The sequence below is a fragment of the Tripterygium wilfordii genome, chromosome 12 (assembly GCF_013401445.1).
Source record: "Tripterygium wilfordii isolate XIE 37 chromosome 12, ASM1340144v1, whole genome shotgun sequence".
Taxonomy (NCBI): domain Eukaryota; kingdom Viridiplantae; phylum Streptophyta; class Magnoliopsida; order Celastrales; family Celastraceae; genus Tripterygium; species Tripterygium wilfordii.
Genome location: NC_052243.1, coordinates 10,625,564 through 10,652,841, shown reverse-complemented (window position 1 = coordinate 10,652,841; position 27,278 = coordinate 10,625,564). Strand labels below are relative to the sequence as shown.

At 36.6% G+C, this 27,278-nt stretch overlaps 5 protein-coding genes across 7 annotated transcripts; 3 read left to right on the top strand and 2 right to left on the bottom strand.

The window, feature by feature from the left end:
• Positions 1-678: 678 nt before the first annotated feature.
• On the bottom strand, positions 679-3,005 carry LOC120010951 (inactive LRR receptor-like serine/threonine-protein kinase BIR2). The gene has a single exon (XM_038861912.1). It carries the CDS (start codon positions 2,751-2,753, stop codon positions 945-947), a length of 1,809 nt encoding a protein of 602 aa, XP_038717840.1. The 5' UTR covers positions 2,754-3,005; the 3' UTR covers positions 679-944.
• A 1,578-nt stretch (positions 3,006-4,583) lies between these two features.
• Positions 4,584-9,656, top strand: LOC120010319. Its single transcript, XM_038861090.1, has 4 exons — positions 4,584-4,692; positions 4,861-5,037; positions 7,567-9,051; positions 9,257-9,656. The coding sequence occupies exons 1-4, from the start codon at positions 4,678-4,680 to the stop codon at positions 9,284-9,286; spliced, it is 1,707 nt and encodes a 568-aa protein (XP_038717018.1). The 5' UTR covers positions 4,584-4,677; the 3' UTR covers positions 9,287-9,656.
• A 7,046-nt stretch (positions 9,657-16,702) lies between these two features.
• On the top strand, positions 16,703-17,458 carry LOC120010640. The gene is made up of 2 exons (XM_038861430.1): positions 16,703-16,773; positions 16,866-17,458. The coding sequence occupies exon 2, from the start codon at positions 16,873-16,875 to the stop codon at positions 17,203-17,205; it is 333 nt and encodes a 110-aa protein (XP_038717358.1). The 5' UTR covers positions 16,703-16,773; positions 16,866-16,872; the 3' UTR covers positions 17,206-17,458.
• Positions 17,459-19,803: 2,345 nt separating this feature from the next.
• LOC120010212 (type IV inositol polyphosphate 5-phosphatase 6-like) lies at positions 19,804-23,379 on the top strand. Of its 3 annotated transcripts, XM_038860940.1 has the most exons (9): positions 19,813-20,169; positions 20,241-20,314; positions 20,389-20,470; positions 20,563-20,673; positions 20,746-21,354; positions 21,772-22,035; positions 22,217-22,406; positions 22,551-22,664; positions 23,033-23,379. In XM_038860940.1, the coding sequence occupies exons 4-8, from the start codon at positions 20,645-20,647 to the stop codon at positions 22,635-22,637; spliced, it is 1,179 nt and encodes a 392-aa protein (XP_038716868.1). In that variant the 5' UTR covers positions 19,813-20,169; positions 20,241-20,314; positions 20,389-20,470; positions 20,563-20,644; the 3' UTR covers positions 22,638-22,664; positions 23,033-23,379. The 3 variants fall into 3 exon arrangements, with proteins under 3 accessions (XP_038716867.1, XP_038716866.1, XP_038716868.1); XM_038860939.1 differs by lacking the exon at positions 23,033-23,379 and having other exon boundaries at positions 19,804-20,314; positions 22,217-22,234; positions 22,326-22,406; XM_038860938.1 differs by having other exon boundaries at positions 19,811-20,314.
• LOC120010214 lies at positions 23,147-27,080 on the bottom strand. Its single transcript, XM_038860941.1, has 9 exons — positions 26,924-27,080; positions 26,476-26,645; positions 26,314-26,376; positions 26,158-26,177; positions 25,969-26,013; positions 24,957-25,018; positions 24,262-24,395; positions 23,989-24,077; positions 23,147-23,307 (listed from the first exon to the last, which is right to left on the bottom strand). The coding sequence occupies exons 1-9, from the start codon at positions 27,060-27,062 to the stop codon at positions 23,175-23,177; spliced, it is 855 nt and encodes a 284-aa protein (XP_038716869.1). The 5' UTR covers positions 27,063-27,080; the 3' UTR covers positions 23,147-23,174.
• Positions 27,081-27,278: the final 198 nt, after the last annotated feature.

Genomic DNA, 27,278 nt, shown 5'->3' with positions numbered 1-27,278 from the left:
GAAGCCGACTCTCGTTCTTTGGACCAACCTATGACCAAGACTTGGATTTTTTTTTTCAGGGCTTGGGTATGAGGATCAAATTTTAAGCATTACTCTATCAGTCTGCCTCATATGATGCTAAATCTGATATGATCATCAAACTGAACAAGAAAGATCAAATTTTGCCCAATCCAAGCTCAATCCTCACGTTGTAATATCATTTACAAACACTATTTTCCAGACTACAACTCTTCTTTCCAGACTACAAATATACCTAAGAATTACCTTTTCTTGGTGTTGCAGGGTACACAGGTATTTGTACCCCACATCCAGCATGAAAAAAGGGATATTTCTAACACACAGAGCGTGTGTCAGAGCAAACAGATTATAATTCCACAAACCATGAGCCACTTCATATGTGGAGCTCCCCATTTAGGACAAAATGCCTAGAACATACTTAAACTACATAATAGAGGCCTTACGGTAGTTCTAATACAGGTATTCTCAGGCTTTTCATCATCTTTTATCTAACAAAATTCTGAGACTCCATGATTAGGACAAGATTACAGATATCATGGAGCTATTAGGGAAAGGGAATATATAGAGTTCTTAAAACTCAAGATTTCAAAGACTTTATGGTGACATTTAGCAATAGATAACAAATGCCCAATGCAGCTAAAAATAGAAATCAAAACTACATCAAGCAATATTCCAATTTTGATTACCCCTTTGTCATACTTTATTATCTTACTTGCCAAAAAGCACCAGAAATATAGAACAACAAATTCCAAGAGCCCGCAGTTTTGAGGAGTTCATAGCATCAGATAGCAATATACAACAAATGGACAAGGCAGCTAAAAATAGAAATTGAGAGACATTTACATCAAGGGACATTGAGAACTTACTGCCCAGGTGCACAAAATTCATGGAAAATCCTTGCCTCCATCGTGCTCTTTCATTTTGCTTTAAAGCTGAACTGATTCACTTTCTTGCTTCTGGAAAACAAGTGGAAAGTCATCATACTGTTCAGACGACCCTTGATCCTCAGACATGTTCTTTAGTGATTGGTAAGCCTGGTACATAGACCATCTATCCTTTGGCCTTGCAACCACACAGTTGCATGCAATTACTAAGAACTGCAAGATTTCTTCGTCATGTCCCTTTCCACAAAGAGCCTTGTCAATTGCACCCTTAGATCGACCAGAATTACAGAGCTGATTAACCCAATCCACCAAATTACTCTTTAATCCTTCTTCAGCAAAACTAACCTCAAGCGCCTTTTGCCCTGTCACAAGCTCCAGTAACACTACCCCAAACCCATACACATCCCCCTTAAGTGAAGCAACCATGATGCTTGAATACTCCGGCGCTATGTAACCCAATTCACCTAATTCGCCATGGACATAACTACTACTCTCATTAGAATCCGAAGAAGACATAAGCCTCGCCAATCCAAAATCCATAATCTTAGCATCAAAATCATCATCAACTAAAATCACATTGGAACATATGTTCTGATGCAAAATTGGGGGTTGGCACCCATGGTGAAGCCACGCTAAACCCCTAGCAGCACCCAAACCAATCCTAAATCTGGTTGGCCAATCTAATGGAGTACCATTTCCGTGCAACAAAGAATACAAAGTCCCATTAGACATATGCTTATAGACCAGAAGCTTCTCATCCTCCACAACACAAAACCCCAAAAGAGGTGCCAAATTTGGGTGCCTAAGCTGTCCTAATCGCACCATTTCTGAAGGAAAGTGCTTCTCCCCAAGCTTACAAGCATTAAGCCTCTTGACTGCGAGAACTGATCCATCGGAAAGAACAGCCTTATAAGTAGTACCGGTTCTAGTTGAGAATGTAACATTTTCTGGATTGAAATTGTTTGTGGCTGCCAACAAATCAGTCAATTTAACCTTGACAAGAGGCTTTTGAAACAAAGAAACTTGAACAAGCTTGTGTTTCCTCAATCTCTCAACAAAACTACTATCATCCCCTCTTCCAATCCCATACCCACCCTTTCTCTTCCTAGAATACTTCAAGTGGTACCACCACCACACCCCAAAACCCAACAATAAAGATCCCGCCGCACCTAACACTCCGGCAACTATAATAATTGCAAGATTCCTCTTGCTCATTCCACCACACTTTCCAAGAGGCCCCCCGCAAAGTCCATTATTCCCGGTGAAATCTGCGGAATCAAATCCATCAAAGAAGGATGGGATAGTACCAGTAAGCTCATTATTCGCAACTGAAAACCTCTTCAGCCTACCTAAACTTACAAACTCAGGTGGTATAGTCCCCGTTAACCGATTATCGGACAATATCAGAGTATTCAAATAAATACACTTTACCAGATCTGAAGGTATAGGACCTGAAAGATCATTGCTAGACAAATCCAGAGTCACCAAGTATGGCATCCAGGTACAGATCTGGGGAGGAATACTACCTGAGAGTTTGTTAGATGAAAGATCCAGCTTCTGCAAGCTCTGACAGTACTGCAACGATTCCGGAACTTGTCCTGAAAGTTCCATTTCGCGAAGTTGGAGCTCGATTATCCGGTTTTCACGGATATTCCAGCACGAGACACCAACAAAGTCACAGACGAAACCGACTGAACTATTTGCGAAGCTCCAAGAGCTTAGCTTCCCCTCTGGGTCGCCAAGCGAAGCCTGGACACCCTCCAAGCACTTCACATCATCCTCAGAAACTGCAGTAGCAGCAAAAACAACAACAGACATGAATATCAAGCTCAAGATCCTTGAATCCTTCATCTTTCATAAAAAGAAAAGATCTTGTGAACTGGGTTTGGTGGATTTGGTCTAAAAAGAATGAAATTTGTGCGTAAAACGTATGGAATAGTCTAAAGATGAGGCAGCCATAGAAGTAGAACTGCAGAATGAGTCATTATTTGACTTTGATTTAGATGGGGTGGTGTGGTGTGGTGTGAGTGATTAACAAACAAATTGTTTAAGAAGATGGATTTGAATATTATTATTTGCAAGGCTTTTATGGTCAGTGGGCATTTTTTCTTAATGGAATTGTGTGTGATTGATGATTGAAGCTGCTTTGACTAACAACGATCGTTTAATAAAGGGGGTTTAATTAAGGGTTTTTGACTAATCCCAACATGTTTTGGTCTAATCCATTGATCCTCTCCGGTTGTTTAACTTTTCTTTTGGGGCCGTCTGGATTCTTGGGCTGGGCTGGGCCGAGGTATGGAGAGATTTAGTACTACTAACGAGGCTCGGTTGTAATTTTTAAAGTTGAGATTTTTTGCAACAAAATTCTATAAAATTGTGTTATGATTTTAAAAAATTATTTCCTAAACTCACCTTTAAAAACAAGGGTTAACCTATTTTTTCAGGTATTTTGACAAGTCTTATGACGTCAATATAAAGAACCGAATTTAAATTTATTCATTGGAGAAGAATTCATTCTTAACCAATTCGGTCATCCTTGAATTGATTGACGTGTTCTTAATTAAGTTTTGATTAAAAAACTCTGTCATGTAATATAACTTATAATTTGAAACAAAGTTCGGGGTCGGGTTATAATTTTTTTATGGTTGTGAAATGTGAATTTACATCCCAACATATCTTAGGTATTAGTCACACAAATCCATCCATGAATACTCTTATAGTCTTGTTAGATACAAAAAAAAAATATGTACGATTAAATTGTGACACATTTTGATTTTTTTTAATGATCTTATTAAAACTAGAATACTTGTATCGCTCCATTCTTTCCAAGTACTTGATAGGTCGTACGATGATGGGAATCTGCGACAAGGTTTGTCAATAATGATCCCTGTTATCCTTATGGTTTATATGATTTATTGGTTTCGGAATGATATGTACAAAATTTTTCTCCCCGTCATTTTCTATTAAGATAGTATTCTGTATTTGGTTGGTTGGTCTGTTTTAGATTTTTTTTTAAGGTTTAAGGTTTATGTTAAGACACTATGTTTTCCATATGATGTGCGGACTTGGAGAATCTGCGACAAGGTTTGTCAATAATGATCCCTGTTATCCTTATGGTTTATATGATTTATAGTTTTTGGGATGATATGTACAAAAATTTTCTCCCCGTAATTTTCTATTAAGATAGTATTCTGTATTTGGTTGGTTGGTTTGTTTTAGATTCTTTCTTAAGGTTTAGGGTTTATGTTAAGACACTATGTTTTCTATACATTGTCTGTTGTTTTTCATATATTGTGTGTTCAATTAATGTGCAATTAGTGTTAAGGACCTGTTATCCTCATGGTTTATATGATTTATTGGTTTTGGGATGATTTTGTATTTGGTTGGTTGGTCTGTTTTAGATTCTTTCTTAAGGTTTAGGGTTTATGTTAAGACACTATGTTTTCCTCTGTCTTTCATATATTGTGTGTTCAATTAATATGCAATTAGTGTTAAGGGTTTAAGGTTTGGATTTAGAGGTTTAAGGTTTAGGGGACACTTACGGTTTTTCAATTTAAGCTAAGTGTCTTATGCAGTTTAAGCTATTATCTATATGTAATTTTGTATATATTTTAAAAAAATAACAAAAGTGGAGGGGTAATCCGGTAAAAAAGGTGGAGGCATTCTTCGGTTTCCCAACAGAAACAACAGCTAAATAGGAAAACCCATTTTCGGCTCTACATGTACTGGGCGGTCTCACTACTCTCAAAAACCCCAAACAACTTCTTTACGGTTTATGCAAGAATCAGAGGTAAATGTCACCAACCACCGCACTTTCTCCTCCCAACCACCACTGGCGTCGCTTCCAACCTCTAATTATACGTTAACCGATTATTTTGTTGGTCTTTTTTTGGAATTGCTTGTGTTGTGATTTTGAAGAATTTATGCGTTTGTGTTTTTTTGTTTGGGGGAATTGCAGAAAATGGAGGCCTTGAAAAAGGCTTACGCGGAGATAATACTGAACACTTCGAAAGAGGCGGCCGCTCGAGTGATGCTGTCAGAGCGTAAAGCACTTCGTTTCGAGCAGGAACTGCGTAGCGCCAAAAACGAAGGGGTTCGATTGCTTTTGCGCATGAAGCAGATGATTGATTCCAAGGTTCTTAGAACTTCTCGTTTGTGATCTCGTGGATTTTAACGGTATTTCATTGGGATGATATTGAGTGCCTTATTTCATTGTTTATTCGATTGTGTATGTGCTAACTCTACATTGTCGGATAGTGGTAAGAGATAACAGTTGGTACTTTACATTTACATTCTACTCATCAAGAAAATTTTTGCTTAACTTTGGTTGAGGAGTGTGATAGATTATCAAATCATTAACTGAATCTAGTTCTGGTTTAAGCGTGGACAGCATTCTGCTTTTGCTTAATAGTTATTTTTATCAACCACCAAATAAATTATTGTTTTTCCATCATGGAAATGATCTAATATGTATTGTGGAAAAATTGTAGGATCTAAGTAATCTTGGAAGTATTTATATATTATTGCACAGTTAGAATAACTTAAAGGTAAGCTCCTATCTACAAGCTTATTTATCTACTAAAACATTCCTGTCAGCGTGTATTCCTTGAGTTGGACAAGCTTGTTTCTCTCCCTTCAAGAGCTCTACTTTTTCTCTCATTCCATATTACCTGATAGGATAGAAATGGCAGAGCTTAAATATCTCCTTTCATCCTGAAATATGAATTACATAACTCCTAGCTTTGATCTTACAATCCACCATTCTAGCTACGGCCCATGGTATTCCCATTATTCAAAGAAATTCCTTCCACAGAGTAGAAGTCAGTTTGCAATGAAGTTATGTGCATAGCGGTTTCCTCCTTTTCTTTACTCGAAGATATCTACTGACTATGGTAATTTGCCTTCGTTAAAGATTGTGTATAGGTAGCATTTTTTCACGAAGAAGCCTCTCATGCAGAGTAAGATGTTTTAGTTGGGATCTTTGTCTCCCACAAGTTTCTCCATGGAAGATACTTTCTTCTATTAGTTTCAAATTTGTGTGAAGGAGCCAAATATGATCTTTAACTTTGGAACTACCTCCTCCTCCCCACCTCATATGGATTCATTGTTAGTGTTTGAACTTGTTTTATACATGATGTTGAACAAGTACTCAAAGGGTCGAGACGGCCTACCCATAATGAACTGACATCTTGATGCATGAAAAATAATTAATACAAATGTTTCTTTATGCTTACTGAAATATTGATTCATATATTTTCACCAACTCTGCCTTTACCTCATATTTTACTTCTCATGTGGCAACAAGTCCATGTTTAAAGCTAAAAATTTAAAAGATCTACTGTCCTCTGTGAGGTCATACTTTAACCTCCCCTAAATCTTCTTTTAAGAGGAATTATGAATTTCATAAATTTGCTCCATCTGCTCTATTTATTAAGAGGGCAAGAATTTTTTATGTGTAAAATATATGCAGCTGTGAGGTCTAATTTGGGTGCTTTGTATCTGACTTGGGAAGTCCTGATTGAAGTAAAGGAGTGATGGTTCTGTGAGGCTTATGTAAGATATAATTGCGTGTTTACTTAGCATTAGCGTTCAGTAGATTGGGAAGTTCGTTTAAATGTCTTACTATGTTGTTTACTTGGTTCATTTCTGATTCTGAACCTTAGTTGATCATAATGTTGTTCTGAAAACTAGGATGGTTTGCAATTCCTTGTTGTGGACGTTTTTGATTTCGCAGTGTGCTTCTTTTGCAAAGTCTTAATTATGTAGTGTGCACACTGGACTGTTACCAAAAGTCAAGGAAATTTTTTTCTGTTAAACTTAAGTGGAAAGAATAAGGAACTTATTAGGAACCTGAACCCCAAGTGCCTAAAATATTGTGCTTTGCCTGTCATCTTTTGCTTCTTCTCCTGATTTAGAAGATTTTTTTCCCATAAATTCTGTAGCCAAGTTTGATAGGCTGTTTTTTTTCCTTCCTTTGGTACTTTGGAATGAATAGAGTGATGTTTAGTTCCTTTATTGATCTGTCATTATTCATTATGCGGGTTTTATCAAGAGACCCTAAGAAGTTCCAAACTCATAAAATTTGGAGCTAAGTCAAGTTACATACAACCCCAAAGGCACCAAAGGATTGTTGCTTGATCTTCTTTGATTCAGCACAATAAGTTTATTTCTATCAAGGTCATAGCAGAACCTTAAAAGCGCCACCCTTTTTGTCTCTATGGCATTTTGCGTTCGTTTGGATAGTTGGTTTTGCTTCCTCTTAAATAGAGTTTTGGCAGAAACATCAGAATATTTCATCAGATATGCAGTAATAGTTTATTAATATTGCTGGGAAGAAGGGGGTTTTCTGATTATAGTATTAACTCAATGATATTCCTTTCAGCCTATAAGTAGACTTAGTCTTCTGTCTGGATTTTTGTGCCTAATATTGAAAAATGATATCCAGTTGTTTTACCCAAGTTTTCTACACTTCTTTTGCTTGGTACTTTTTGGTTTTTTCCATTTCAAATCAATCTGGGATGAAGTTGGATTCTGCTATACTTATAGATTTTACTTGCATTGTCTGCCCTTGGTTGCTTTCTTTTAAATGTTACCAACTAGAATCGATTGAGCACTGTTCCTCTCGTTATTGATAACTGAAGCAACAATAACTTCCTTTTGCCAGCAAATGAAAATTGATGAGCTTGAAGCGCAGCTCCAGGAGGCTGAGGATGTCATTACAGATCTCAGATCAGAATTGTATGGTGTGCGGGAGAGATGGGAGAAAGCGGACAGCGAACAAGTACCACCTATGAATGGACAATTCTCAAAGGAAGATGAATCTTCTCCTAGAAGTCCAACAACTACGCCCATCGTACCTTCTTCAGATTCATTGTTTGATATTATGATAGCCTCTGACTTGAAAGATGAAACATTGAACCCTAGTATTTTGGACAGTAACTGCCGCAACAGAAACGGATGTGCACAGAGAATACGTGCATTTGAAGGAAATTCACTGGATGGAAGAGAGCCTGCTCCTGTAATGAAGAATGAGTTGATAATGAAAACTAGTGACAAGGATGATGGGAAGTGTGTTAGACCTGCTTCCATGAGCAAGAATATGCAAACAATGGTACACTTATCTACTGTGGGGAGAAAACGTGGTAAAGCCCGTAACTTGAGAACGAGAACAGCTCAATTTGGTAAAGGAAAAGCTGCCTCATGCAAGTCTCATCCTATTCGGCGCTTGAAACCTTCTCAACCACCTTCTATTGCTATCGTGTGTGAAATGACTAATTTAAATGATAATCCTAATGAGAAGGCATTTTCTATAGCCTCTACCAAGACTGACAACATGGCTACTAACAGAAATTCTAATGGGTTGGAGACAAATTTGCAGTGCACAAGCAACTGCTTGAGAAATGAACATGATATATTCCATGAGGAAAAAAGAAAAGGTGAAGTGCAGAACAGGGATAACATTTCTACCTCAATCATGTCACATCCTGATCCTCTCTCTGAAATTTGTCAACCGCCTTCTGTTCTCACCCGCTGCAAGGCTTACTCATTTTCGCTCAAAGGTAAAGTCAAGTCTGGTGAAGATCAGTCCAATATTAAGGATAATGAAGTTAAGATCAAGCCATTTCCCTCTTTGGATCCTGGGTTGACACTGATTAAAAGTGATGTAGATCCTATATCTGGCTCTAGGAATGTTACTGTAAGCATTAAGGCTTTAAATACATCTGGAGTTGCACAAAATGCCTCAAAAAAAGACTCGGACATAAAAGATGATTCTTTGGTGACAGGGGAAGGTGAGACCCTGTTCATAAATCAGGAAGGTGATGCTGCAGTAAATTTAGCTGGTCCATGTTCTGTGTCAAACTCTGATGTAGTTAATGTGCCGTCGACAAATTCTGACTTGGAAGATGCCAGAGCATCCAAACCAAGTGATGGATCTCATAGTCATGCTGACAACAATGAGCTTCGTAGATATACAAGGAAACGCAAGAAGGAATCTTTGAGAAGCACTGATAAAATCAGTTCTCCTGAAGAGACTAACATAAAGAGGAGCGTTCGGGACCCAAAAAATGGTTCACGTGAGCTGGAGAAATCTACCTTGTTGACTGAATCATCTAGAGACAATAGGAGACTGGCTCTGGTTGCTCATCAGGTTAGTTCGCCAGTACTCCCATAGTCCCATATATGTCTAAACTGTCGGTTTATTTTTTGTATATATCTAAACTGAGACAGTTTCCCATGCTGTCTTGTTTACATCTAATTCATCCGTTCCTTGGAAATTCTAATGCATTTGGTGTGAAACATCCAATTAAGTGACTAGATGATAAATTTACTCATTTTTTCCCTCTTTTTTGCAGCTTATTTCTTTATCTGGGAAAAGATGGTGAAGTTCAATGTTACATGTCAAATCTAGATTGATTATGTTGGGCAACCTATAGAACACAACTTTGTGTTGTGGTTCTTGATTCCATTTTTTATTTAATAGATGACTTCCGCGGCTGGCTTCAATGCAAGGAGATAGAGAGTTTCCCGTTGGTAACTTGAGATCACTGTTAGATATCCAAATTTATTTTTTTTAACGCTGCTGTCTTAAGCTCAACTCTATGGCCATCATTCTTGATGCTGTCTTCTATCAATTATATCATATAATTTCCAATAGCTGCCAATCAACTGTGAGGCTCTTAGACGCCACAGAATTTATTATAATCCTATGACAATGCTTCCAAATATCTAATAATGATATATTTTATTGAGGAATACTTGGGTGTATCTGCGACCTGAACTGTCTTGCTGGGGATGCTTATGTTGCATATATTATCATTGCTTCATTCGCAACTGAGGTGGATGCGGAAATTTAAGCTAGGGACTGGCAGAGGTATGTATAGACCCTTCCTTCCCATCAGAATTTCCTTGATTTTAGTATTATAGAAGTCATGGTGATGGAAACCGTCTTGTTAACCTGAATGGTCTCTGAAAAACTTATGTTCTTCAGTTTAGAAGGCATGGTGCTACCTTTGGCTCCTCACTGCTAACGCGTAACATCTCTTGCAATCCCTCTTGTTATCTTGATCTATTTCATAGTCCTCAATTTAATGGCATTTGAGTAGGAATGTAGTCTCTCTATCATGGTAAGGGATACATATTTGTTCTATTGCTCCAAGCGGGTCTTATCGACATTCGACTCGTATCAGCAGGTTGATTGATACATGATACTGTTGAATTTGGGGGATGCACTACTGCAGCTTGACATGTTGGATGGATTTATTTAAACTTCAAAACATATCCGATGGTAAAGGCAGCAGCACTTTTTAGATACAAATGAGGGCTTGGGTGTTGTGAGTCACAACATTGTGTTTGTAGGCATTGGTTCTGTCTTAAATCATATGAGTTGCCTAATGCAGTTAGTTATAACTCACCCTACAACTCTCCGTTAAACCAGTCACTTAAGCATCTATTGTTCGATACAATAAAATATGCAATTAATTCTAATTGGATTCACTATACTTGAATACCTTGTGGAGTCTATACTCTGACGAGTCATTTGGTTCATAATTATATGAGGTGAGTATGAGATGAGTACGAGGTGAGTGTGAGATGAGTATGGGGTGAGTATGGTTATATTTGGTATAAAATAAAGAGTAAAAGATAAGTGTGCGAATATTAATAGTACAATTTTTATATTACTCTTTTTTTTTCTTTTTTGAAATAAAGTAATATTTTATAACAAGTGTAAATTTTTTTTTTACATATCAAAATTCATTCTCCCTTATAAAGAATAGTCATTCTCACCATTACGGTGAGTTTAGTTATTCTCCAAGGGAGAATGGAGAGTAGAATGAGTTTAGGATTCTACCCTTTAAAACTCAATCAAACAAGATAATATACTAATCTCACCCTTATTTCCCTTCAAAACACAAACCAAATGTCTCCTTAAGGTGTTTAAGAGTCCTTATAATTATGTCATTGTAAGTAGTGTAGTTTCAAGTACATTGTATCTAAGAACCACGAATAGTTTAGATGACATTTATGTGTAATACTTTATAGAGGTCTTGAGTTTGAGCTTTCCCCATCTCTTCTCCAGTACTAAAAAAAAAATATGTACCTCCATATACAATTAAATTATATATAAAAAAACCAATTTAATAATATTCTTTCAAAAAGTTGGATAGAAGGTTGTATTTTTGTAAAGAAATTTACAGTAAAAACACTGCCCAGCACAGGCCAAATGGGTCCCACAGCTCTCTCCCGTGCACCTTAGTTGGAAAACTTCCTCTATAACACCGTTCATGCCGCCAGAAAACGTTTTAGAACTAACGTGGGCCCCAGATCCCCAACGGCCAACTAAAATAAGTAACGGAAGTGATGTCGATGTGTACATATTTTTCTTTTTTTAATAGCAAAATAATAGAGGGGCAATTCGGTCAAAGAAAAAGGCATCCTTCGGTTCCCAACAGAAACAAACTACAGGAAGGGTAACTGCAACTAAGCGGTCTTCCCTCTAAAAAAACCCAAGAAAATCAGAGGTAAATTTCACCTGACCACCACTCGTTCTCTTCTCAACCACCGGCGCCGCCTCCGACCGTTATATTTGTGTATTGTTTCTAAATTATAAATATTTTCTTCCTTTTTTTTTGAAATTAAGTGTGCTGTGATTTTGAATTTTTTCCTTCGTTTGTGGTTTTGTTTGGGGAATTATAGGAAAATGGAGGCCTTGAAGAAGGCTTACGCGGAGATAGTACTGAACACGGCGAAATAGGCAGCGGCTCGAGCGATGCTATCGGAGGCTAGAGCGCTTCGTTTCGAGTAGGAACTTCGTAGCGCCAAAGATGAAGGGCTTCGATTGCATTGCTTGTGCGCATGAAATAGATGATCGATTCGAAGGTATTTTCAAGTACAATACTCAAATTTCGCTCTGATGAAGTATTCTGAAAGTTTTCGGAAGCCTGAATCAGAGAGTAAAATACATAAATTAAAATTGGAAAAGCTTAGAATCAGAATAGTTGAGAAGGGAAGGATGGAGTTAGGAAGAGCATCGCTGCATCAGTATCTGGAAGCAAAATTAGTAAGATTACTGGAACGAGCTTGAAATTCAAACTTTCATAAACTGATTGGATGAAACAAGATTTTTTTGTTTGGTCAGTTGGATGAAACAAGATGATATGGCATAGACTAACATTGTTAATTTTCCTTCTGTGAAGATTGCATAAATATTTTTGCAAAGACCCTCCCAAGCTGAAAATTAGATTTTTAGTTGAGAATTGGGATCTTAGTCTTCCAAAATTTTCTCCATGGAAAAAATGCTTTCTTCCAATAGCTTCAAAAAAGTTTGTACTTGTTTTGTGAATTGCATTAAACAACTGGCAAACGTTTTGTATCTGTGGAATGAATAGAGTGATGTTTGGACGTTTCATGGATCTGTCATGAATCATTTTCTCAATTTTATTTTGCTTTTGGGCATTTAGATTTTCATTTGACCAAGATTTGAAGACACCCTAAGGAGTTGTGAGCTCATATAAATTTGGAGCTAAGTTAACTTTTAACTGTAGAGGCACCAAAGGGTTGCTGCTTGATCTTGTTTGATATCACTGGACAAGTTTATTGCCATCTGGGCCATATGAATTGATCAGAACCTTAAAAGTTACCCTGTTATACTAAACATTTTAAGATATAGGCCTATATGCCATTTTGTGTAGTGGGGTGTGTTTTCGAATAGGTTTGGGAAGAGAGTTTGCTGATGACAATATTAATTGAGTATCATTGCTTACAGAGTACTAGTAGACCAATTTTTATCTCTTGATTTTAGTGCCTTAGCCAAAGGCAGCCGTTTGTTTAGTGAGATTTGTTTACACTTACTTCACTCTGTGCTTTTTGATTCTTTTGTTTTAAATCAAACTGGGACGACAGGTGCCTGTTACACTTGTAGATTTTAGTTGCATGGCCTGCCCTTAAATACTTTTTAAAATGTTGTTAACAATTAGAATTTCTATGAGCACCGTTTCACGCTTTTCGGACAAATGAAGCAGAGCTAACGTCCTTGTGCCAGCAAGGGAAGATTTATGAGCTTGAATCACAGCTCCAGGAGGCAGAGGGTATTGTAACAGACTAACGGATCTAAGAGCAGAGCGGTATTGGATGCGGGATAAACTGGAGAAAGTGCAGGATGACAAAGGGCTGCCTATGAATGGACAACTCACAAATAAAGATGCGACTTCGCAGAGAAATCCTGGAACTAAGCCCCTGGTACCTTCTTCTTTGTATTCAGGATTTCAAACAATAAAAACTTCTGACATGGACGATGATCGATGAAGCATTGAATCCGAGTATTTTAAACAGTTATTGCTGTAACAGAAATGGATCAGAGAATACCTGCTTTTGAAGCAAATTCACTGGATAGAAGCTGGAACAAAGAATGAGGATATCATGAAAGCAAGTGACAAGTATGAAGGGAAGTGTACTATACCTTTTGTTGTGAGTGAGAATATGGAAACAATCGAATATTTTTCTAGGAAGGTGAGAAAAATTTATACAGCCCGCAAATTGTAAAGAAGAAAAACTCAATTTGGTAATGGAAAAGCTAACTCACGCAAATCCCTTCTGAATCAGCTCTTGAAATGTTGTCAAGCTTCTTCTATTCCTTCACAGTGCAAAACATCCAATTGGATTGTTAAGCCTAATGAGGAGGCATGTACCGGTAATCTCTTTCAAGACAGAGAGCATTGCTGTGAACAAAAAATCTAATGGTCTACAGCAAATTTGCAGCCCCTAAACAACTGCTCTATAGATGAATGAGGATATCCCATGAAGGAAAAAAGACCGGGAAAGTGCAGAATAGGGATGTCACCTTTCCTCAGTCCTCTAAGATCCTGATCTTGTCTTGTAAATTGTAATCTTGTCAACCGACTTCTGCTCTTACCCATTGCAAGGCATTTTTGCTCAAGGGTTATGTCAAATCTGGCAAATATCAGCCAAAGATGAGAATGGTGCTAACATGAAGTCACTGCCACTTCTGAATCCTGGATTAACAGTGATTAAAGTTGAGGTAGATCCTATATATCTGGCTCAAGAAATGTTACAGTGAGCATGAAGGCTTTAGATAAATCTGGAAGTGTACAGAATTCCGTGAAAAAGGACTTAGACTCGGAAAATGATTCTTTGATAAAAGAAGGTGAGCCTTTGTTCACTAAACAGAAAGGTGAGGCTGTAGTGCAGTCAGCAGTTCCATGTTCTGTGTCTGATACTGATATGGTGAGTGTGCATTTAGTCAATTCTGATTTGCACGATGCCATTGAATTCAAACAAATGAATGGATCTCATAGTCATGCTGGCAATGGTGGGATTCTTAAATACAATACAAGAAGGAACCTGCAAGCAGCCCCTGATAAAATCAATTCTCCTGAAAAGACCAACACAAAGAGGCACGAAGGGGTCAAACAACTATAGATAGTCAGGGACTGGCTTAGGTTGCTCGTCAGGTTAGTTCCCTTCTGAGCACTCTCATATGTATCTCAACTGAGATAAATTGGCCATCCTGTTGTGCTTTACACAATGAATTAGTCTGTTCCTTAGAAATTCAGAATGCCTTATGCGAAATTATCCGAGGAGTGACTATACATTGGTTCTAGAGAATAAATGCTACAAATTGGCTCCTCTGGTGGGCTAGAAAATCTATCTAAAATGTAACAAAGTTTATATTCATTTTTTTGGCAAAAAATTTTTAGACATGAAATAGAGGAGACGGAAAATGACTAAATGTTGCCACTCTCAAGTGGGATTTAGGTTATCATCTTAAAATGATATAGCTGTTGATAATTATAGCTGTACAGGACTATATGATGAGGAGTGCTTACACACACACATTATGCCTTTTGGCATGCGTGTAGGTTATTTTGTTTCTCTGGGAAAAAGTGGTAGTAGTGAAGGTGACTACCTAGAGTGTTCTCAATGACAGATAGTTTAAGCAATACAACTGCTCTATTGTCATTCTTGATCACACTCTTTACTAAATAGATTGGTTTATAAAGTAGCTGCACATAATGAGCTATAGTGTTTCCCATTGGTAACTTGGGATCATTGTTATATATTGAATTTTAATTTTACTTTTAAATATGACTTGTTGTCTCTAGCTTAGCCCTTTCACTTCTGCTCTTCTTTCTTCCCTCATCATCATCATCCGAGCCTTCATCCCAAAAGTTTGGGGTTGACTACATGAGTCTATGAGAACATCATCGGGAATTCATCATATGTATTTGTTTTCTCCATTCATTTCTATCATAGATCATACGTTCATTCACTCCTATGCATGTCATATCATTTCTTATTATTTCAAGCCATGTCTTGTTAGGTCTATCTCACCACCTCCTACTCTCTTCTATACAAATTCTCTCAATTATCCTCACCGCCGCATTGCTATATCTACGTTAAACATGTCCATACCATCTTAAACGATTTTCTCTTAACTTACCTTCAATATGTGTTACTCCTACCTTAGATCTAATAATCTCATTTTTTATCCTATCTTTCCTAGTGTGACCACACATCCAACGAAGCATTCGCATATCTGCTACATGCTTTTTTTGGATATGTTGTTTTTTGATAGCCCAACACTCTGAACCATACATCATTATAGGTCAAATGGCTGACCTATAGAATTTTCCCTTCAATCTTAAGGGAATTCTTCGGTTGCATAAAACCCCGGATGCACTCTTCCACTTATTCCATCCATTTTTAATCCTATTAACTACATCATTACTTATGTCTCCATTTTCTTGGAAAATTTATCCAAGATATTTGCTCTTCTTTCTTCCCTACTATTACTAATTACATTAAATATATATCATCTGCAAAAGTTGCCTGATTGACTGGCAAAAGCTCTGGAAGTTGTAGAATCAAAGGGTGCCATTTAATTCAATAGGTTTGGGATCATTTTAACAATGTGGTAAACTGCTGTGGATCCCTGTTTGGCATTGGAATTTTCATTGCTTCATTTGCAATAGAAATCGATGCAAATGATAGGAAATAGTACAAAGTTTGCACCTTTTTTCACAGAAAAAGTAGCCCCTCTTTGGACAAAACAAAAACCCAACAAACCCCAAAAAGATATAAAGGATGTCTCTGAACCTATTGGTCATGTGGGGTTGTTTTCAATGATTGACAAAGGGTGTTAAATAGGCGTGCTTAGGACTATCACGATTCGTTCCAACAAAAGTTTGGTTCACTAACTGTTGATTTTGGTCTCCTTTCAAGCCAAAGGGTAATGCAAGATGTGATAGGAGATTCCTCTCTTGCTTTTGCTCCAGCTGCTTCAACATCCATCATATCTCCACTTTTCTTCTCTCTTTTGCACACCTAAATTCATTTTGACTCGATTTGGTGTTGAGATTTGCAATACTAATAGTACCATATATATATATATATATGTGAATGCAGGAAACTGGGAAGATATATAACTCTTTAGAAGAAGTTCTTTATTGTTATTTTATTCTCTATTTTTTTTTATTATGCAAAGCATTATTTTCTATTTTTTTTTAGTGTGCCGAGCACGCGAAGACCAATCAAACACAAAAGCCAAGGAAGTGGTACTACGTTGGAACAATCATATGATGACTGCACTCTTGCAGGTGCAATATGTCTGCTTGTCTCCCACAGCAGCTACTACTGTTATTAGTCTAGTCCCTTTTATCATCATACCATTCATGCCTAGCCCAGGCTGCATTTAAAAAAAAAAAACACTACTGGATGCCCATTTCCCCATTCTCTCTCTCTTCTCTCTATATATAGCACTTGTGACACAATTTTGTTAACAGCAGGAACAATGGCTCTTCTCATTTCTTGTTTAAAACATGTTGTGAAGTTCTGTTTTGTGGAGCAATGGCGTGTACGGGTGTTCTTGGTCCTCAACTTGGTCTTAATAGCCATATTTTTCTGTTCTATTTATGCTAAACCTGAAACTCCAGAAAGCAATTGCAGGGAAGAGATGAGAATTAAGAAGAAGAAACGACATAGGAGGCCTGTTAGTGTCGAAGCAAGCAGCGAATCAATCAAGATCACAAGTGTTGAAGATGAAATTGAGCCAGAGCCAGAGCCAGAGCAAGAGAATCTTAAAATCGATGGCGAGGGTGCTACTCCAGTGATGTCTGAGGAGGAATTGAATAAGAGAGTGGAAGCTTTCATTGCAATGTTCAGGCAGCATTTGGCTTCAGATGCAAGAACAAGCAGAAATCAATTTCTGTCTAATGAAAAACAAACTGTAACTTTCAAGTTACAGAAGGAATCTAGCATGGCTCCGGAAGTCAGGTGTGTTGTTTAACAAGTTTAGGGTATGGGGTTTTCGAATTAATGTTATGTAGACCTAAAATTGCGATTTCTTATAGATTTCTTCTACTCTTGAGGTACTAAGAGTTCCAAATTCTTTTTTTTTGTTTTAGGGTTTAGAATTTAGATTATCATATTCAAATTTTACGAATTTTGCCATCTCAACTCAGTTTGATGTACATGAGATGGCACCCGGCCCTCTGTATTCTTTTCCTTGAGAATGTAGTCAAATTTGGTGAATCGATTGAAAAATGGAAAAACCCGAACATGAAATACCTTGAATCCCTAATATGAAAAAATATATATATATATATATCAACTCCTCATGATTCAGACAATTCTTAAAAAAAAAAGAAGAAGAAGAAAATAGTTAGGTATCATTAATTTTTTTTTCCTTAATAGTTTTGAACAAATTCACAGGCTTTTATTTGTTTACCCACCAAGAGAGAGACATCGAAATTCAACTTTGAAAACAGGTCTTGTTGAAAGGAAGGGAGTGTGTTATGATGAATGTATGTGACTAATACAAAGAATGTGGATGTCCTTATACATTACATGTATAAGGATTATATCATAAATGTGATGACTCTTCACATACTATTTGGTTTCTATAAAAGGAACATTATATGAATAAAATGATGAACTTTGAGATAATCATCTTAATACTATTCTATAGATTTCTTATATTTCTATCAGAGAGAAAATTCTTGATTAAAATTCTGTACCAAATCAAACCTCAGTCACTGATCTTATGGTCAATCAACCAGAAGCCTGCAACTCAACGTTTCATTTACAAATTTGGGGAAAAAAAAGAGTATTTAATAAGTCGATATAGACTTCAAGCATTTTGGTTCAATATTGGTGCCAAGGCAAATAGGCAATTAATTATCACCAATTATTAAAATATTGGTGACCTACATGGGACAAAACTGCATATACATGTATATATATGAATTCTCCTATGTGGATCAAAAAGTGTGGACAAGTTTGTGAACCAAAATCCAATGATTATAATAAAACACAACATAAGTGGGGGCCATACATTCATTTATTATGTGACCCACCACATCTATGGTTGAAAAACAAGTTCACAAACTTGGTTCACACTTTTGGTCAACCTAGGAGAATTTCTCTGTGTATATATATATATATATGTAATTAAAATTGATGTTGATGTATACCTGCAAAAGCTTCCATTTTTTGAAATTCTAGTTGGAATGTCGCGGACTTTGAAAGCTACAGCAGTTATTACAGTATCCCAACCCAAGCCTCGAAATGTCCAATAACTTGATGCCACAAATGAATCTGTAGTAAATTTCTCTTCATTCCTTACATCAGATTCAAATGAAAACTGCACCACCATAAGAGGAAAAACTTCTTTGAACGGTCAAAAATCTCTAATATCTAAAAAATAGTCAATAAAAATAAGCAACCTAATTGGCTACAGTTGACAGCAACGGTAACTGATTGGGTTGTGGAGAGGAACCTCTGAGATATGAACCATTTTGTGCAAAAGAATCCAAAAGTAAAAAGAAGCCGTAGCTTTGATGGTAGTTAATGTAACTTATCCAGAGAAGTCTCAACTAAAGCGGACAAAAAAAATAATACCCCAGCAACCTTTATCACAGTTGTTGAAGTGTACGAACATTTAGGCTTTGTTTGACAGAGCGGAAAACTAGATTTTTAATGCTAACGGAAATGTTGTGAAAAATATGCTGAGCTTAAAATTGTGAAATATGCTTTGAGGTGTTTGGTGAACTAAAAACTGACGTTAACGGAAAAACTGTTGAAATAAAGTATTATAATATTAATTTTATTTTTAAATTAAAATTAATCTAATAATATAATTCTCATTAAAATTAATTTTAAGTATTAATTTAATTAATCAAATATAATTTATATTTACAATTAATTTTAAGTATTTTTTTAATTAATCAAATTAATTAAACTTATATTTATTGTATTTTTTAATTTATATTTAATTAATCAAATAAATTTTGTTACATTTATTGTATTTTTTAATTTATCATTATGTATTAAAATTAAAAGTCTTAAAATATAAATATTTTATTTATATTTTTAAATTTTAATTATTTTATTTCAATATTAAATATATTGTTAAAATAATTATAAATGCATAATTATAATTAATTTATATTTTTTATTAAAATATAATTATATTTAAATCATTAAATAATAATATTTTATATAAAAGTGTGGGACCCACACTTTAAAAAATTAAAAGAAAACAAAAGGCTGCAATTTTTTGACGTGAGACCCATGCCAAAAAGCTGCAACGGATTCGCTGGTTCCACTGTGTTGTTTAGCATAGCGGAAGTGGGAAGCGGATCCGTTAGCAGATCCACTTCCATTTCCGCTCTGCCAAGCAGACAATAAATCTTGTGCATGCACCTCAACAGCAATTGTGATAACTAAGATTCCAATAAGATCCGTAACACTTCCCTTACATAATAGTTGCTCTCGTTGGTCATTTTCACTCCATATCATGTACTTGGCATATTTTGAAAAAGTCATGAGATTAGAGATTACATATGTTTTGACCTAAAAAGAATAATAATAAAAAAACTCACCAGTAAACTTCACCACGGGCCATACGTGACCAACACCAACCACAAATAGGGACACAACTTTTAACCACTCTAATCATCAACCAAATGATAGAACCTTGTGACTTGTGAGGCCAATATCGTTTTGGTTCCTTTTCGAATCACTTTTGTTTTTTAAATTATACTATTAAATCCGAGAAAAGCCTCTTGGAATTATCGCTCTAAGTGTAATATAATACATTTGTCTCTTTGTTTCAATCTCATAGGGTCCTTTGTATGGGAGCGAAGGAACGATCAACACAATGATTACCAGCACCAAAACCCACATCAGGTAACGAGAATGTCAAAACTGGCGGCCATTTTAGGGGATCAACTGCTTCCATCTCAACTAGGTAAGAGGAGTTGCACTAAGTTGATCCTTATTCTGAGCTATGGACATATTAAAACAGACGTCTAAACGCAGAGGAGTCTATAAGTGGTTTAAGAGGAAGAACAAGAGAGCTGATGATCCATTTCATTTCATCAGTGAAGCTTCAGGTTAATTCATTTCTATGCCTCTCCATTTCAATCCTCTGTTATCTCCTTTAGTTAACAAAGCTTTTGTCTTCCAGATGATTATGAAGATGGAAGTGACGACTACACCGCTGAGGCTCTCACAAGGTCCTTGGGGAGAGTCATAGCAAATAAGTTAAGGTAGGAGTCTCATCTTATTTTTCTTGTGAGAAGTAGGAAGGAAACTTGATTTAGTTTACCTTACCTGACAATTGTATCTACAACACCTTCAGAATATTTGTGGGAACATGGAACGTAGGCGGAAGGTCTCCGGTAGGGAGCTTAACTGTAGATTTGGACGAATGGTTAAATCCCATGGATGCTGCTGATCTCTATGTTCTAGGGTAGGTACTGCTTGAAGCTTAGTTTGTGTTCTAGGAAGAAATTATTACAAAATTGCAATTTTCCACCTGCAGATTTCAAGAGATAGTACCTCTAACGGCTCAAACGATATTTGGAGCAGAAGATCCTACCAAAGCAACAAACTGGAACCTGCTGATAGGGAAAACCCTAAATGACAAATATGGATGCCCATGGTTGACGCCCATGTTAAATTCAGTTTCAAGTGACAACTATGATCACTACACAATGACCCCACAGTCCGAAAGGGTAAGTTTTAGCAGCAGTCCTGGCACCCCAATCAGAGAGTGCCCCGGCACTCGACATGAGAAGCCATACAAGGGCAGCAAGTATAAGCTAATGGCAAGCAAGAAAATGGTGGGAGTGTTTATCAGTGTATGGATGAAGAGGGAATTGCTCAGAAAGTATTGCATATCAAATGTGAAAGTCAGTTCTGTGCCTTGTGGCTTTATGGGGTGGCTGGGAAACAAAGGTTCAGTTTCTGTTAGCATGTCAATTGAAGGAACCACTTTTTGCTTCATTGCAGCACACTTAGCATCTGGTGAGAAGAAAGGGGATGAAGTTCGAAGAAACCGCCAAGTCTCCAAGATTTTCAGGCGAACTACTTTCCCCAGATCGTCTAAAGATGATGACATTCCTCATCCTCTGTCAATCTTAGGACACGAGTAAGTGGTTTTCTTTACAAAAAAAAGTTTCAACCAGTATGGGTAAATAAGATAATCCAAACAGTAGACAGTTAAACAATTGCACAGTTTAATAAGCAAATACTAGGTGCCATTTCAAGCAAGAACCAAAGTATAAACATGGAAAAGACAGACCTTTCTTACGCTTTCTCATTTCAAACCAGTCAGGATCTTCTTAGTCCCTGCTTCAAGACCCAGCATTTTGTTTCCAGCAGCTGATAGCAATTCACCAAAATATTATTGATAGGTTTGTTAGTTGGGTTCGCAATTACTGTGCTGGTATGGATCAGCAGAAGTATATCTTAACTATGTGAAGAATGCAGAGCGTAATATATATTTAATATAGCTAAGTGAGCTAGAATCACACATAAAATTAATAAAATGCAACATGTTGAACAGTAAGATCTTCTGGTTAGGAGATCTCAACTATAGATTATACGTGGGAGACAATTTTGCAAGGAATCTGATAAAGAAGCAAGACTGGAGAGCACTGCAAGAGTTTGATCAGCTTCGGAAGGAACTAGAAGAAGGTGGAGTATTTCAAGGTTGGAGTGAGGGAAACATAGAATTTGCACCAACATACAAGTATTCTGCATCATACTTCAATCGGTATTCGGGTGGCCTTCCAATGAGATCAGGAGAAAAGCAAAGAACTCCAGCATGGTATAGTTAGTTATCCAATCTAATATATTCTCGTTCATTATATGAATATCCAGAAACAAGGCCAGGAGATATGGGGCATTTGGTTCCTCATAACTGCCAAGGCTGATTAAAATATTACCTCTTTAGTGTTCATGGTTAAGAAGAAGCTTCTCCATTTTAGTGCATCTACTTATGGCTGCAGGTGTGACAGAATTCTATGGTATGGAAAGGGAGTGAGGCAACTGTCCTATTTTCGCAGTGAAAGTAAATTCTCTGATCATCGACCAGTCTCTGCTCTATTTTCTATACAGGTGGAAGTTGTTAAATCAAGCAATCCAAGAGTTATAGCAATGCAAACAATTCTTCCCAGGACATCAACAAGCAAACCATCAGTAAGATATGGCGGACTCTAAAGTTACTTCAAATCTATATCAGTACTTTAACTTCTGATAAATTAAATTTTGGAAATGCAAAAGCAAGTCTCCAAGATAATTTCAAAATTCATAGTAATAAGACTAACAAAATCATTATTTCAGATACCAAGCAACAGTGATGAGGAAGCGAAATCTACTTTGCTATCGTTTATTGCTAAGGATATGGAACTTAAAGCACCATTAACATAGAAACGCGAAGTATAGAAAAAGAGGAAGGTAGTGGATGCAGCTGGCCTTTTGTTAGTTATGTTGCTGAAAGCTGGGTTTGTCAGTATATTATGGTCTTATATTCTTTTTTTTTTTCTTTACATTGCCATTAAATTACTTTCGAATTGGAGTCGTCAGTTTGATTTTTCAGATGGAAAGTACAGTCAAATAAGTTCTAATTATAAATTATATGAAACTACGATTTGCATTACTTCCAATCGCATGTAATAGCAAATTATACGGCAAGAGACTTAAGGATGATTTGGCATAAAGATTAATGAAAAAATTATAGGAGATATTAGAGTGTCTGAATTATCTATATAAAACTTTCAACAAGCAAAAAATCAACATCATCTCATATTTTCACAATTTTGAAGGAAGCGGGACCCTAATGAATCTTTTCAACGCGAGGCTGTAAAGTGTCAAGTGTGGTTCTTAAGCTTCTCATTCGCTATTGATATCTGATTGTGCTATCAACATCTCAAATGCAGCAAATATAGGAAGTATACTTACAAAATCTCAGTTCACCTCATTTGTCTGAGGAATTCCACTCAGATTCTCCACATTGTCTAAATGACAATGGGGACAAATGCATCTCTTCTGCAACTCCTCACCCAGTAAAGCACAAGTCTGTTCCAATTCAGAAGTCTGCTTGTTTCCAGTCAAAGGCACATGTTTTGTTTATTCTCATCATAAACAACATTATTTTAGTGATAGTTGAATCCATAGAGTATCAGATAACATCCCCCACAGGAATATCCCAGGCCATCCATATTGATGCCCTGATGTATGCTGGATTTTTGCTCCTTTTTATATATCTCTGATGTTTATTAAAAAAAAAAAAATCCCACAGGAATCTAGTTACATTGTTTACTTGAACCCAAAAAGAAAAAGCCAGATATAACAAAACCCTTTTTGAGGGATAAAAGTGAACAAGGGAAAAGCTCAAGAAAAAATTTTCAAATATCAGAGATCCAAAGAAATAGAAATTTTAGCTGCTTACAAGCATCTAAAGGTTACTGGTTTTCTTCTATATCTGCTTTGAAACCAAATCCCGTGGAGAACAGGAGATTGGGAAGTTCAAATAAGAAGCTCAAAATTTTCATGAACAGCTTTTAGCAATAGAACTTTCCAAGTGAAGAAGATTTTATTTGAAAATTTTTATGAGTCAATTTAGGTGATCGTCTTACCTGTAAAATATGAATATTGGCAGGAAAAATATTTCCCCCTCTATCAATTCTATTTATTGTTCTTTCTATAGTCTGAAGAAAGAGGTAAGCCTAATCTATCACCCCTATAATGGCAGTAACTGATGTATTCTGGGTAAGGATATCTTGTTAAATCCTGCAATGCTTTTGTTTCTTTCACTATCTCCTCAATCATAGATATCTTCCTTTCAAGATCACACAGCTCCAGCTGGGCCTGCAAGGATAAAGACCATGACAGTAGATCAGCTTATTTTCACAGATCTACCGAAAAGTTTCAGCTGATGCTAAAAGTCTAAAAGAATGAACACTTTGGGATGTTTATTGTGATAAGAAAGGCTTAAACCAATTGAAAAGGACATTATATTATTGACATCAACGCAGGAGGACCAACTTCTTACCTGCTTTTGAACCTTCTGTTCTTGTAGGTATTCTTCTTTCTCCTTATTTGTTTCAGAAATTATATCGGCAATCATATTCTCAAGCGCCATCAAAGGAACTTCAATGGGTCTATCTGTTGTGCAATTTTGAACTTCTGAAACAAAAGGAAAAAAGTGATGATATTTATTATAGGAAGAAGGCACTTAAAATTGAGCAGAAAAGGTAGGGAAAATAGGGTGTTTTCTTGAGGATATGTCAGTTCACAGTTCTATAGAAACAATAAATAAGCAATATAACAAAAGCTGTACAATATGTAACGTAATAGAAGTTGGCAGGAAAATGATCAGACTTTTATGACTAGCTAAACTATATTCTTGAATAAATAGACTGGATAAACATTATTGAAAATGATGTGCCCATGACTTGAGAACATTACTGAAAGTTAGGTTCTGGAAAAAGCTTCAGTCATCAGATAAGTGGAATTACAGTGTCAGAAACCATTGCAATTGCAAGATATTCATACAAGGTTCTGGAAGCAAACTCTTTGGGGTAAAAGGTAAATGAATTGTCACAGAAATTGAATATAGGAGAATATGCTTCTTTGTAACGAAGTTCAGAGCCACGAATCAAGAACAATACCACCGGGGAAACAAAACAAAGAAAACATATACTAAGAGGCAAAATTAGAAGATAGGAATTCTTTCAATGCCATCACCTTCTACAGTTCCAATGTCATTCTGCAGCTGAAATTCTTGAGCAATAGACTCTTGGAATTTCCTATATTAGTTAAGCATATAGTCATCCAGCTGAAAGATAATGCACATATGTGTAGCACAATCACACAAGCATGCAACCTTTACTCAGGAAAAGAAGGGGAACAACTTCTAATATAATCATGATGCAATGGCAGTAAAGCACGTGGAAAGATATCTTGTTATGTTGGAAGTTGGAAGTTGGAAGTTATTAGCCTATTCAAACTGTGAAATAACTTGTTCTGGTAGGTGTTGCAAGGGAGCTAAAGGTCATAACTCATAAGCCCAAGAATACCAAAGAAAGGGGTTACTAAATTTTCCATATAGAAAGATCACAGCCCAGGGCAGTGATAAATTCATTAAATCAGCAAGAAATCCTCGGTAGTTGATGTATGGAAGCAGAACAATTTAGTAAGCAAACTTCAAACTTTGAACACAGCATGGAGTGATGATTGAAAGCATTACAGGAAATGACAGATTCCTTCCTGTACATGCTGCAATGTACTAACAATTGGTTAGACTGATAGCATGTCATCTTGAAACTTTCATAAATAATTTATATGAGTGCAATTGGAAGTCAGTGTAATTACATTCCTCATGCAGGTGATGATTTTCTTCTAATTAACAATAATTCCACGTAGATAGAAGACTTTCGATGAAAAGTGGCAATGCAGTACTCCATCCTATAACGGTGTGCATGCCACTTGTTTAACAGTTAACCCTTTCCACCATTTGATGAAAAAGTTAAAATGATACTGATACTGATTGACAGGGAACGTTTACTTTCATTGGGAACCTGAATAACCATTGAATCACTGAACAATATTTTTGGCAAATACAAGTAGATGCTAAATTCCATATATATATATGCATTAGTACAGCAGTGCAGACAGATATCAAATTGAGTTTTGGTGCTTTCAATTAAATCTGAATATGAGCACTAATAAACAATGCATCTGAATAACAGATACTGACCTTATCTTAGCATTCACCTCAAACATTAGTCTAATGAACTCGTCTCTGCATGGACCATATGAACACACAACAAAAACGTAAATGTTAGTCTACTTTCTTGCTTATCTCCTCTCTTATTTTTCCCCTTTTTCTTTTTCATGTGAGAACTCAAAAATTCATAAATGAGAAAAAGGAGTTGTGGCTTTTTACCGCTTAGCTCCGTCTTCATTCTTTGGATGATGAGCAAAAAATTTCCCATACAATTGAGGTTGAAAAGAAGAAAACATAAACAGCATAAGAGTGCAAATTCAAAGAACTTCATTGAAGTCGATTAAAAATCAGAAATAAAGTAAGGTCTCACCATACCTTGACAGCCTCCACTTCAGATCCAACAATGGCTATTTCATTCTGAATCTGAGAAATCCTTGCCTATAAGTGAAAATTCAGCCGAAAACTCATCAAATTGGAAACAATCACATAGGGAGGGAGGAAATCCATAAGAAACCACAAAAATAACAAAGTAAAGACCTCTAGTGCTTGAATCGAAGCCTCGCTCAAAGCCAACTGGACTTCATAGCCTCTGAGCTCTTGCTCTGTGGTTTCCTTGTGTCTCTTGGCGCCTTCTAGCTCCAGATTGCCGGCATCAAGCTCCGATCGCAGCTCTTCAATTCGCTTCTTGAGGCCAACCACTCTTCTCTCTGCATAGCTCGAAGCAGAAACATACGCAGTCAAATTAACGCCACGACACCACAAATACACTCGCCGTTTGGGGAACGAGAAACGATACTAGATTTCGAATCGGATTAATTTTTCAAATTCAACAGAAAATGCGAATGCTGTAACCTATTGTGTCTAATCGAGAATTGGATAGATTTAGGTAAGCGTGAGATTCAAGGAGGAATTTCTTGTCAGTTTATCCTAAATTTTCATGGAAATCAAACTGAGAATGCTAAGAGCATAGTAGTACGAACACCACCTCCTTGTGATTTCTCCGAGGCAAAGTCGCGAATCAGAGTAAAGAGTTGCTTCTGTGAATCAGCTCCTGCCATGGCTCTCTGAGCTTCCTTCGTGTTTCGAATTTTCGCGCTTTCTTCTTCTCGCAGAAGATTCAGCATGGAAATTGAAATTACGGATTTAGGAACGTTTGGTGTTACGTATACGACGACATAAATGAAAACGACCATACATAGCCAAGCCTTGGGCCGTTTATAAGAAGAGATCACAAATGAGCATCCAAGGCCCAAAAAGACTATACCCCCCACCTTGGGCCCAATACATGCCCATAACGCGTCGTCTTTGAAAATGCATGTTCTGCAACAAGAAAATTCAAA

Coding starts and splice junctions, on each gene's coding strand:
- LOC120010951 (XM_038861912.1), bottom strand. CDS start 2,753: ATGAAGGATTCAAGGATCTTGAGCTTGATATTCATGTCTGTTGTTGTT.
- LOC120010319 (XM_038861090.1), top strand. Junction 5,038..7,566: donor AGCAGATGATTGATTCCAAG/GTTCTTAGAACT, acceptor TCCTTTTGCCAG/CAAATGAAAATTGATGAGCT. Junction 9,052..9,256: donor TGGCTCTGGTTGCTCATCAG/GTTAGTTCGCCA, acceptor TCTTTTTTGCAG/CTTATTTCTTTATCTGGGAA.
- LOC120010640 (XM_038861430.1), top strand. CDS start 16,873: ATGAGAATTAAGAAGAAGAAACGACATAGGAGGCCTGTTAGTGTCGAA.
- LOC120010212 (XM_038860938.1), top strand. CDS start 20,209: ATGGACATATTAAAACAGACGTCTAAACGCAGAGGAGTCTATAAGTGG. Junction 22,036..22,216: donor AAGCAAAGAACTCCAGCATG/GTATAGTTAGTT, acceptor TTATGGCTGCAG/GTGTGACAGAATTCTATGGT. Junction 22,407..22,550: donor CATCAACAAGCAAACCATCA/GTAAGATATGGC, acceptor TCATTATTTCAG/ATACCAAGCAACAGTGATGA.
- LOC120010214 (XM_038860941.1), bottom strand. CDS start 27,062: ATGCTGAATCTTCTGCGAGAAGAAGAAAGCGCGAAAATTCGAAACACG. Junction 26,178..26,313: donor CTGAAGTGGAGGCTGTCAAG/GTATGGTGAGAC, acceptor CATCATCCAAAG/AATGAAGACGGAGCTAAGCG. Junction 25,019..25,968: donor GAGGTGAATGCTAAGATAAG/GTCAGTATCTGT, acceptor TAACTAATATAG/GAAATTCCAAGAGTCTATTG.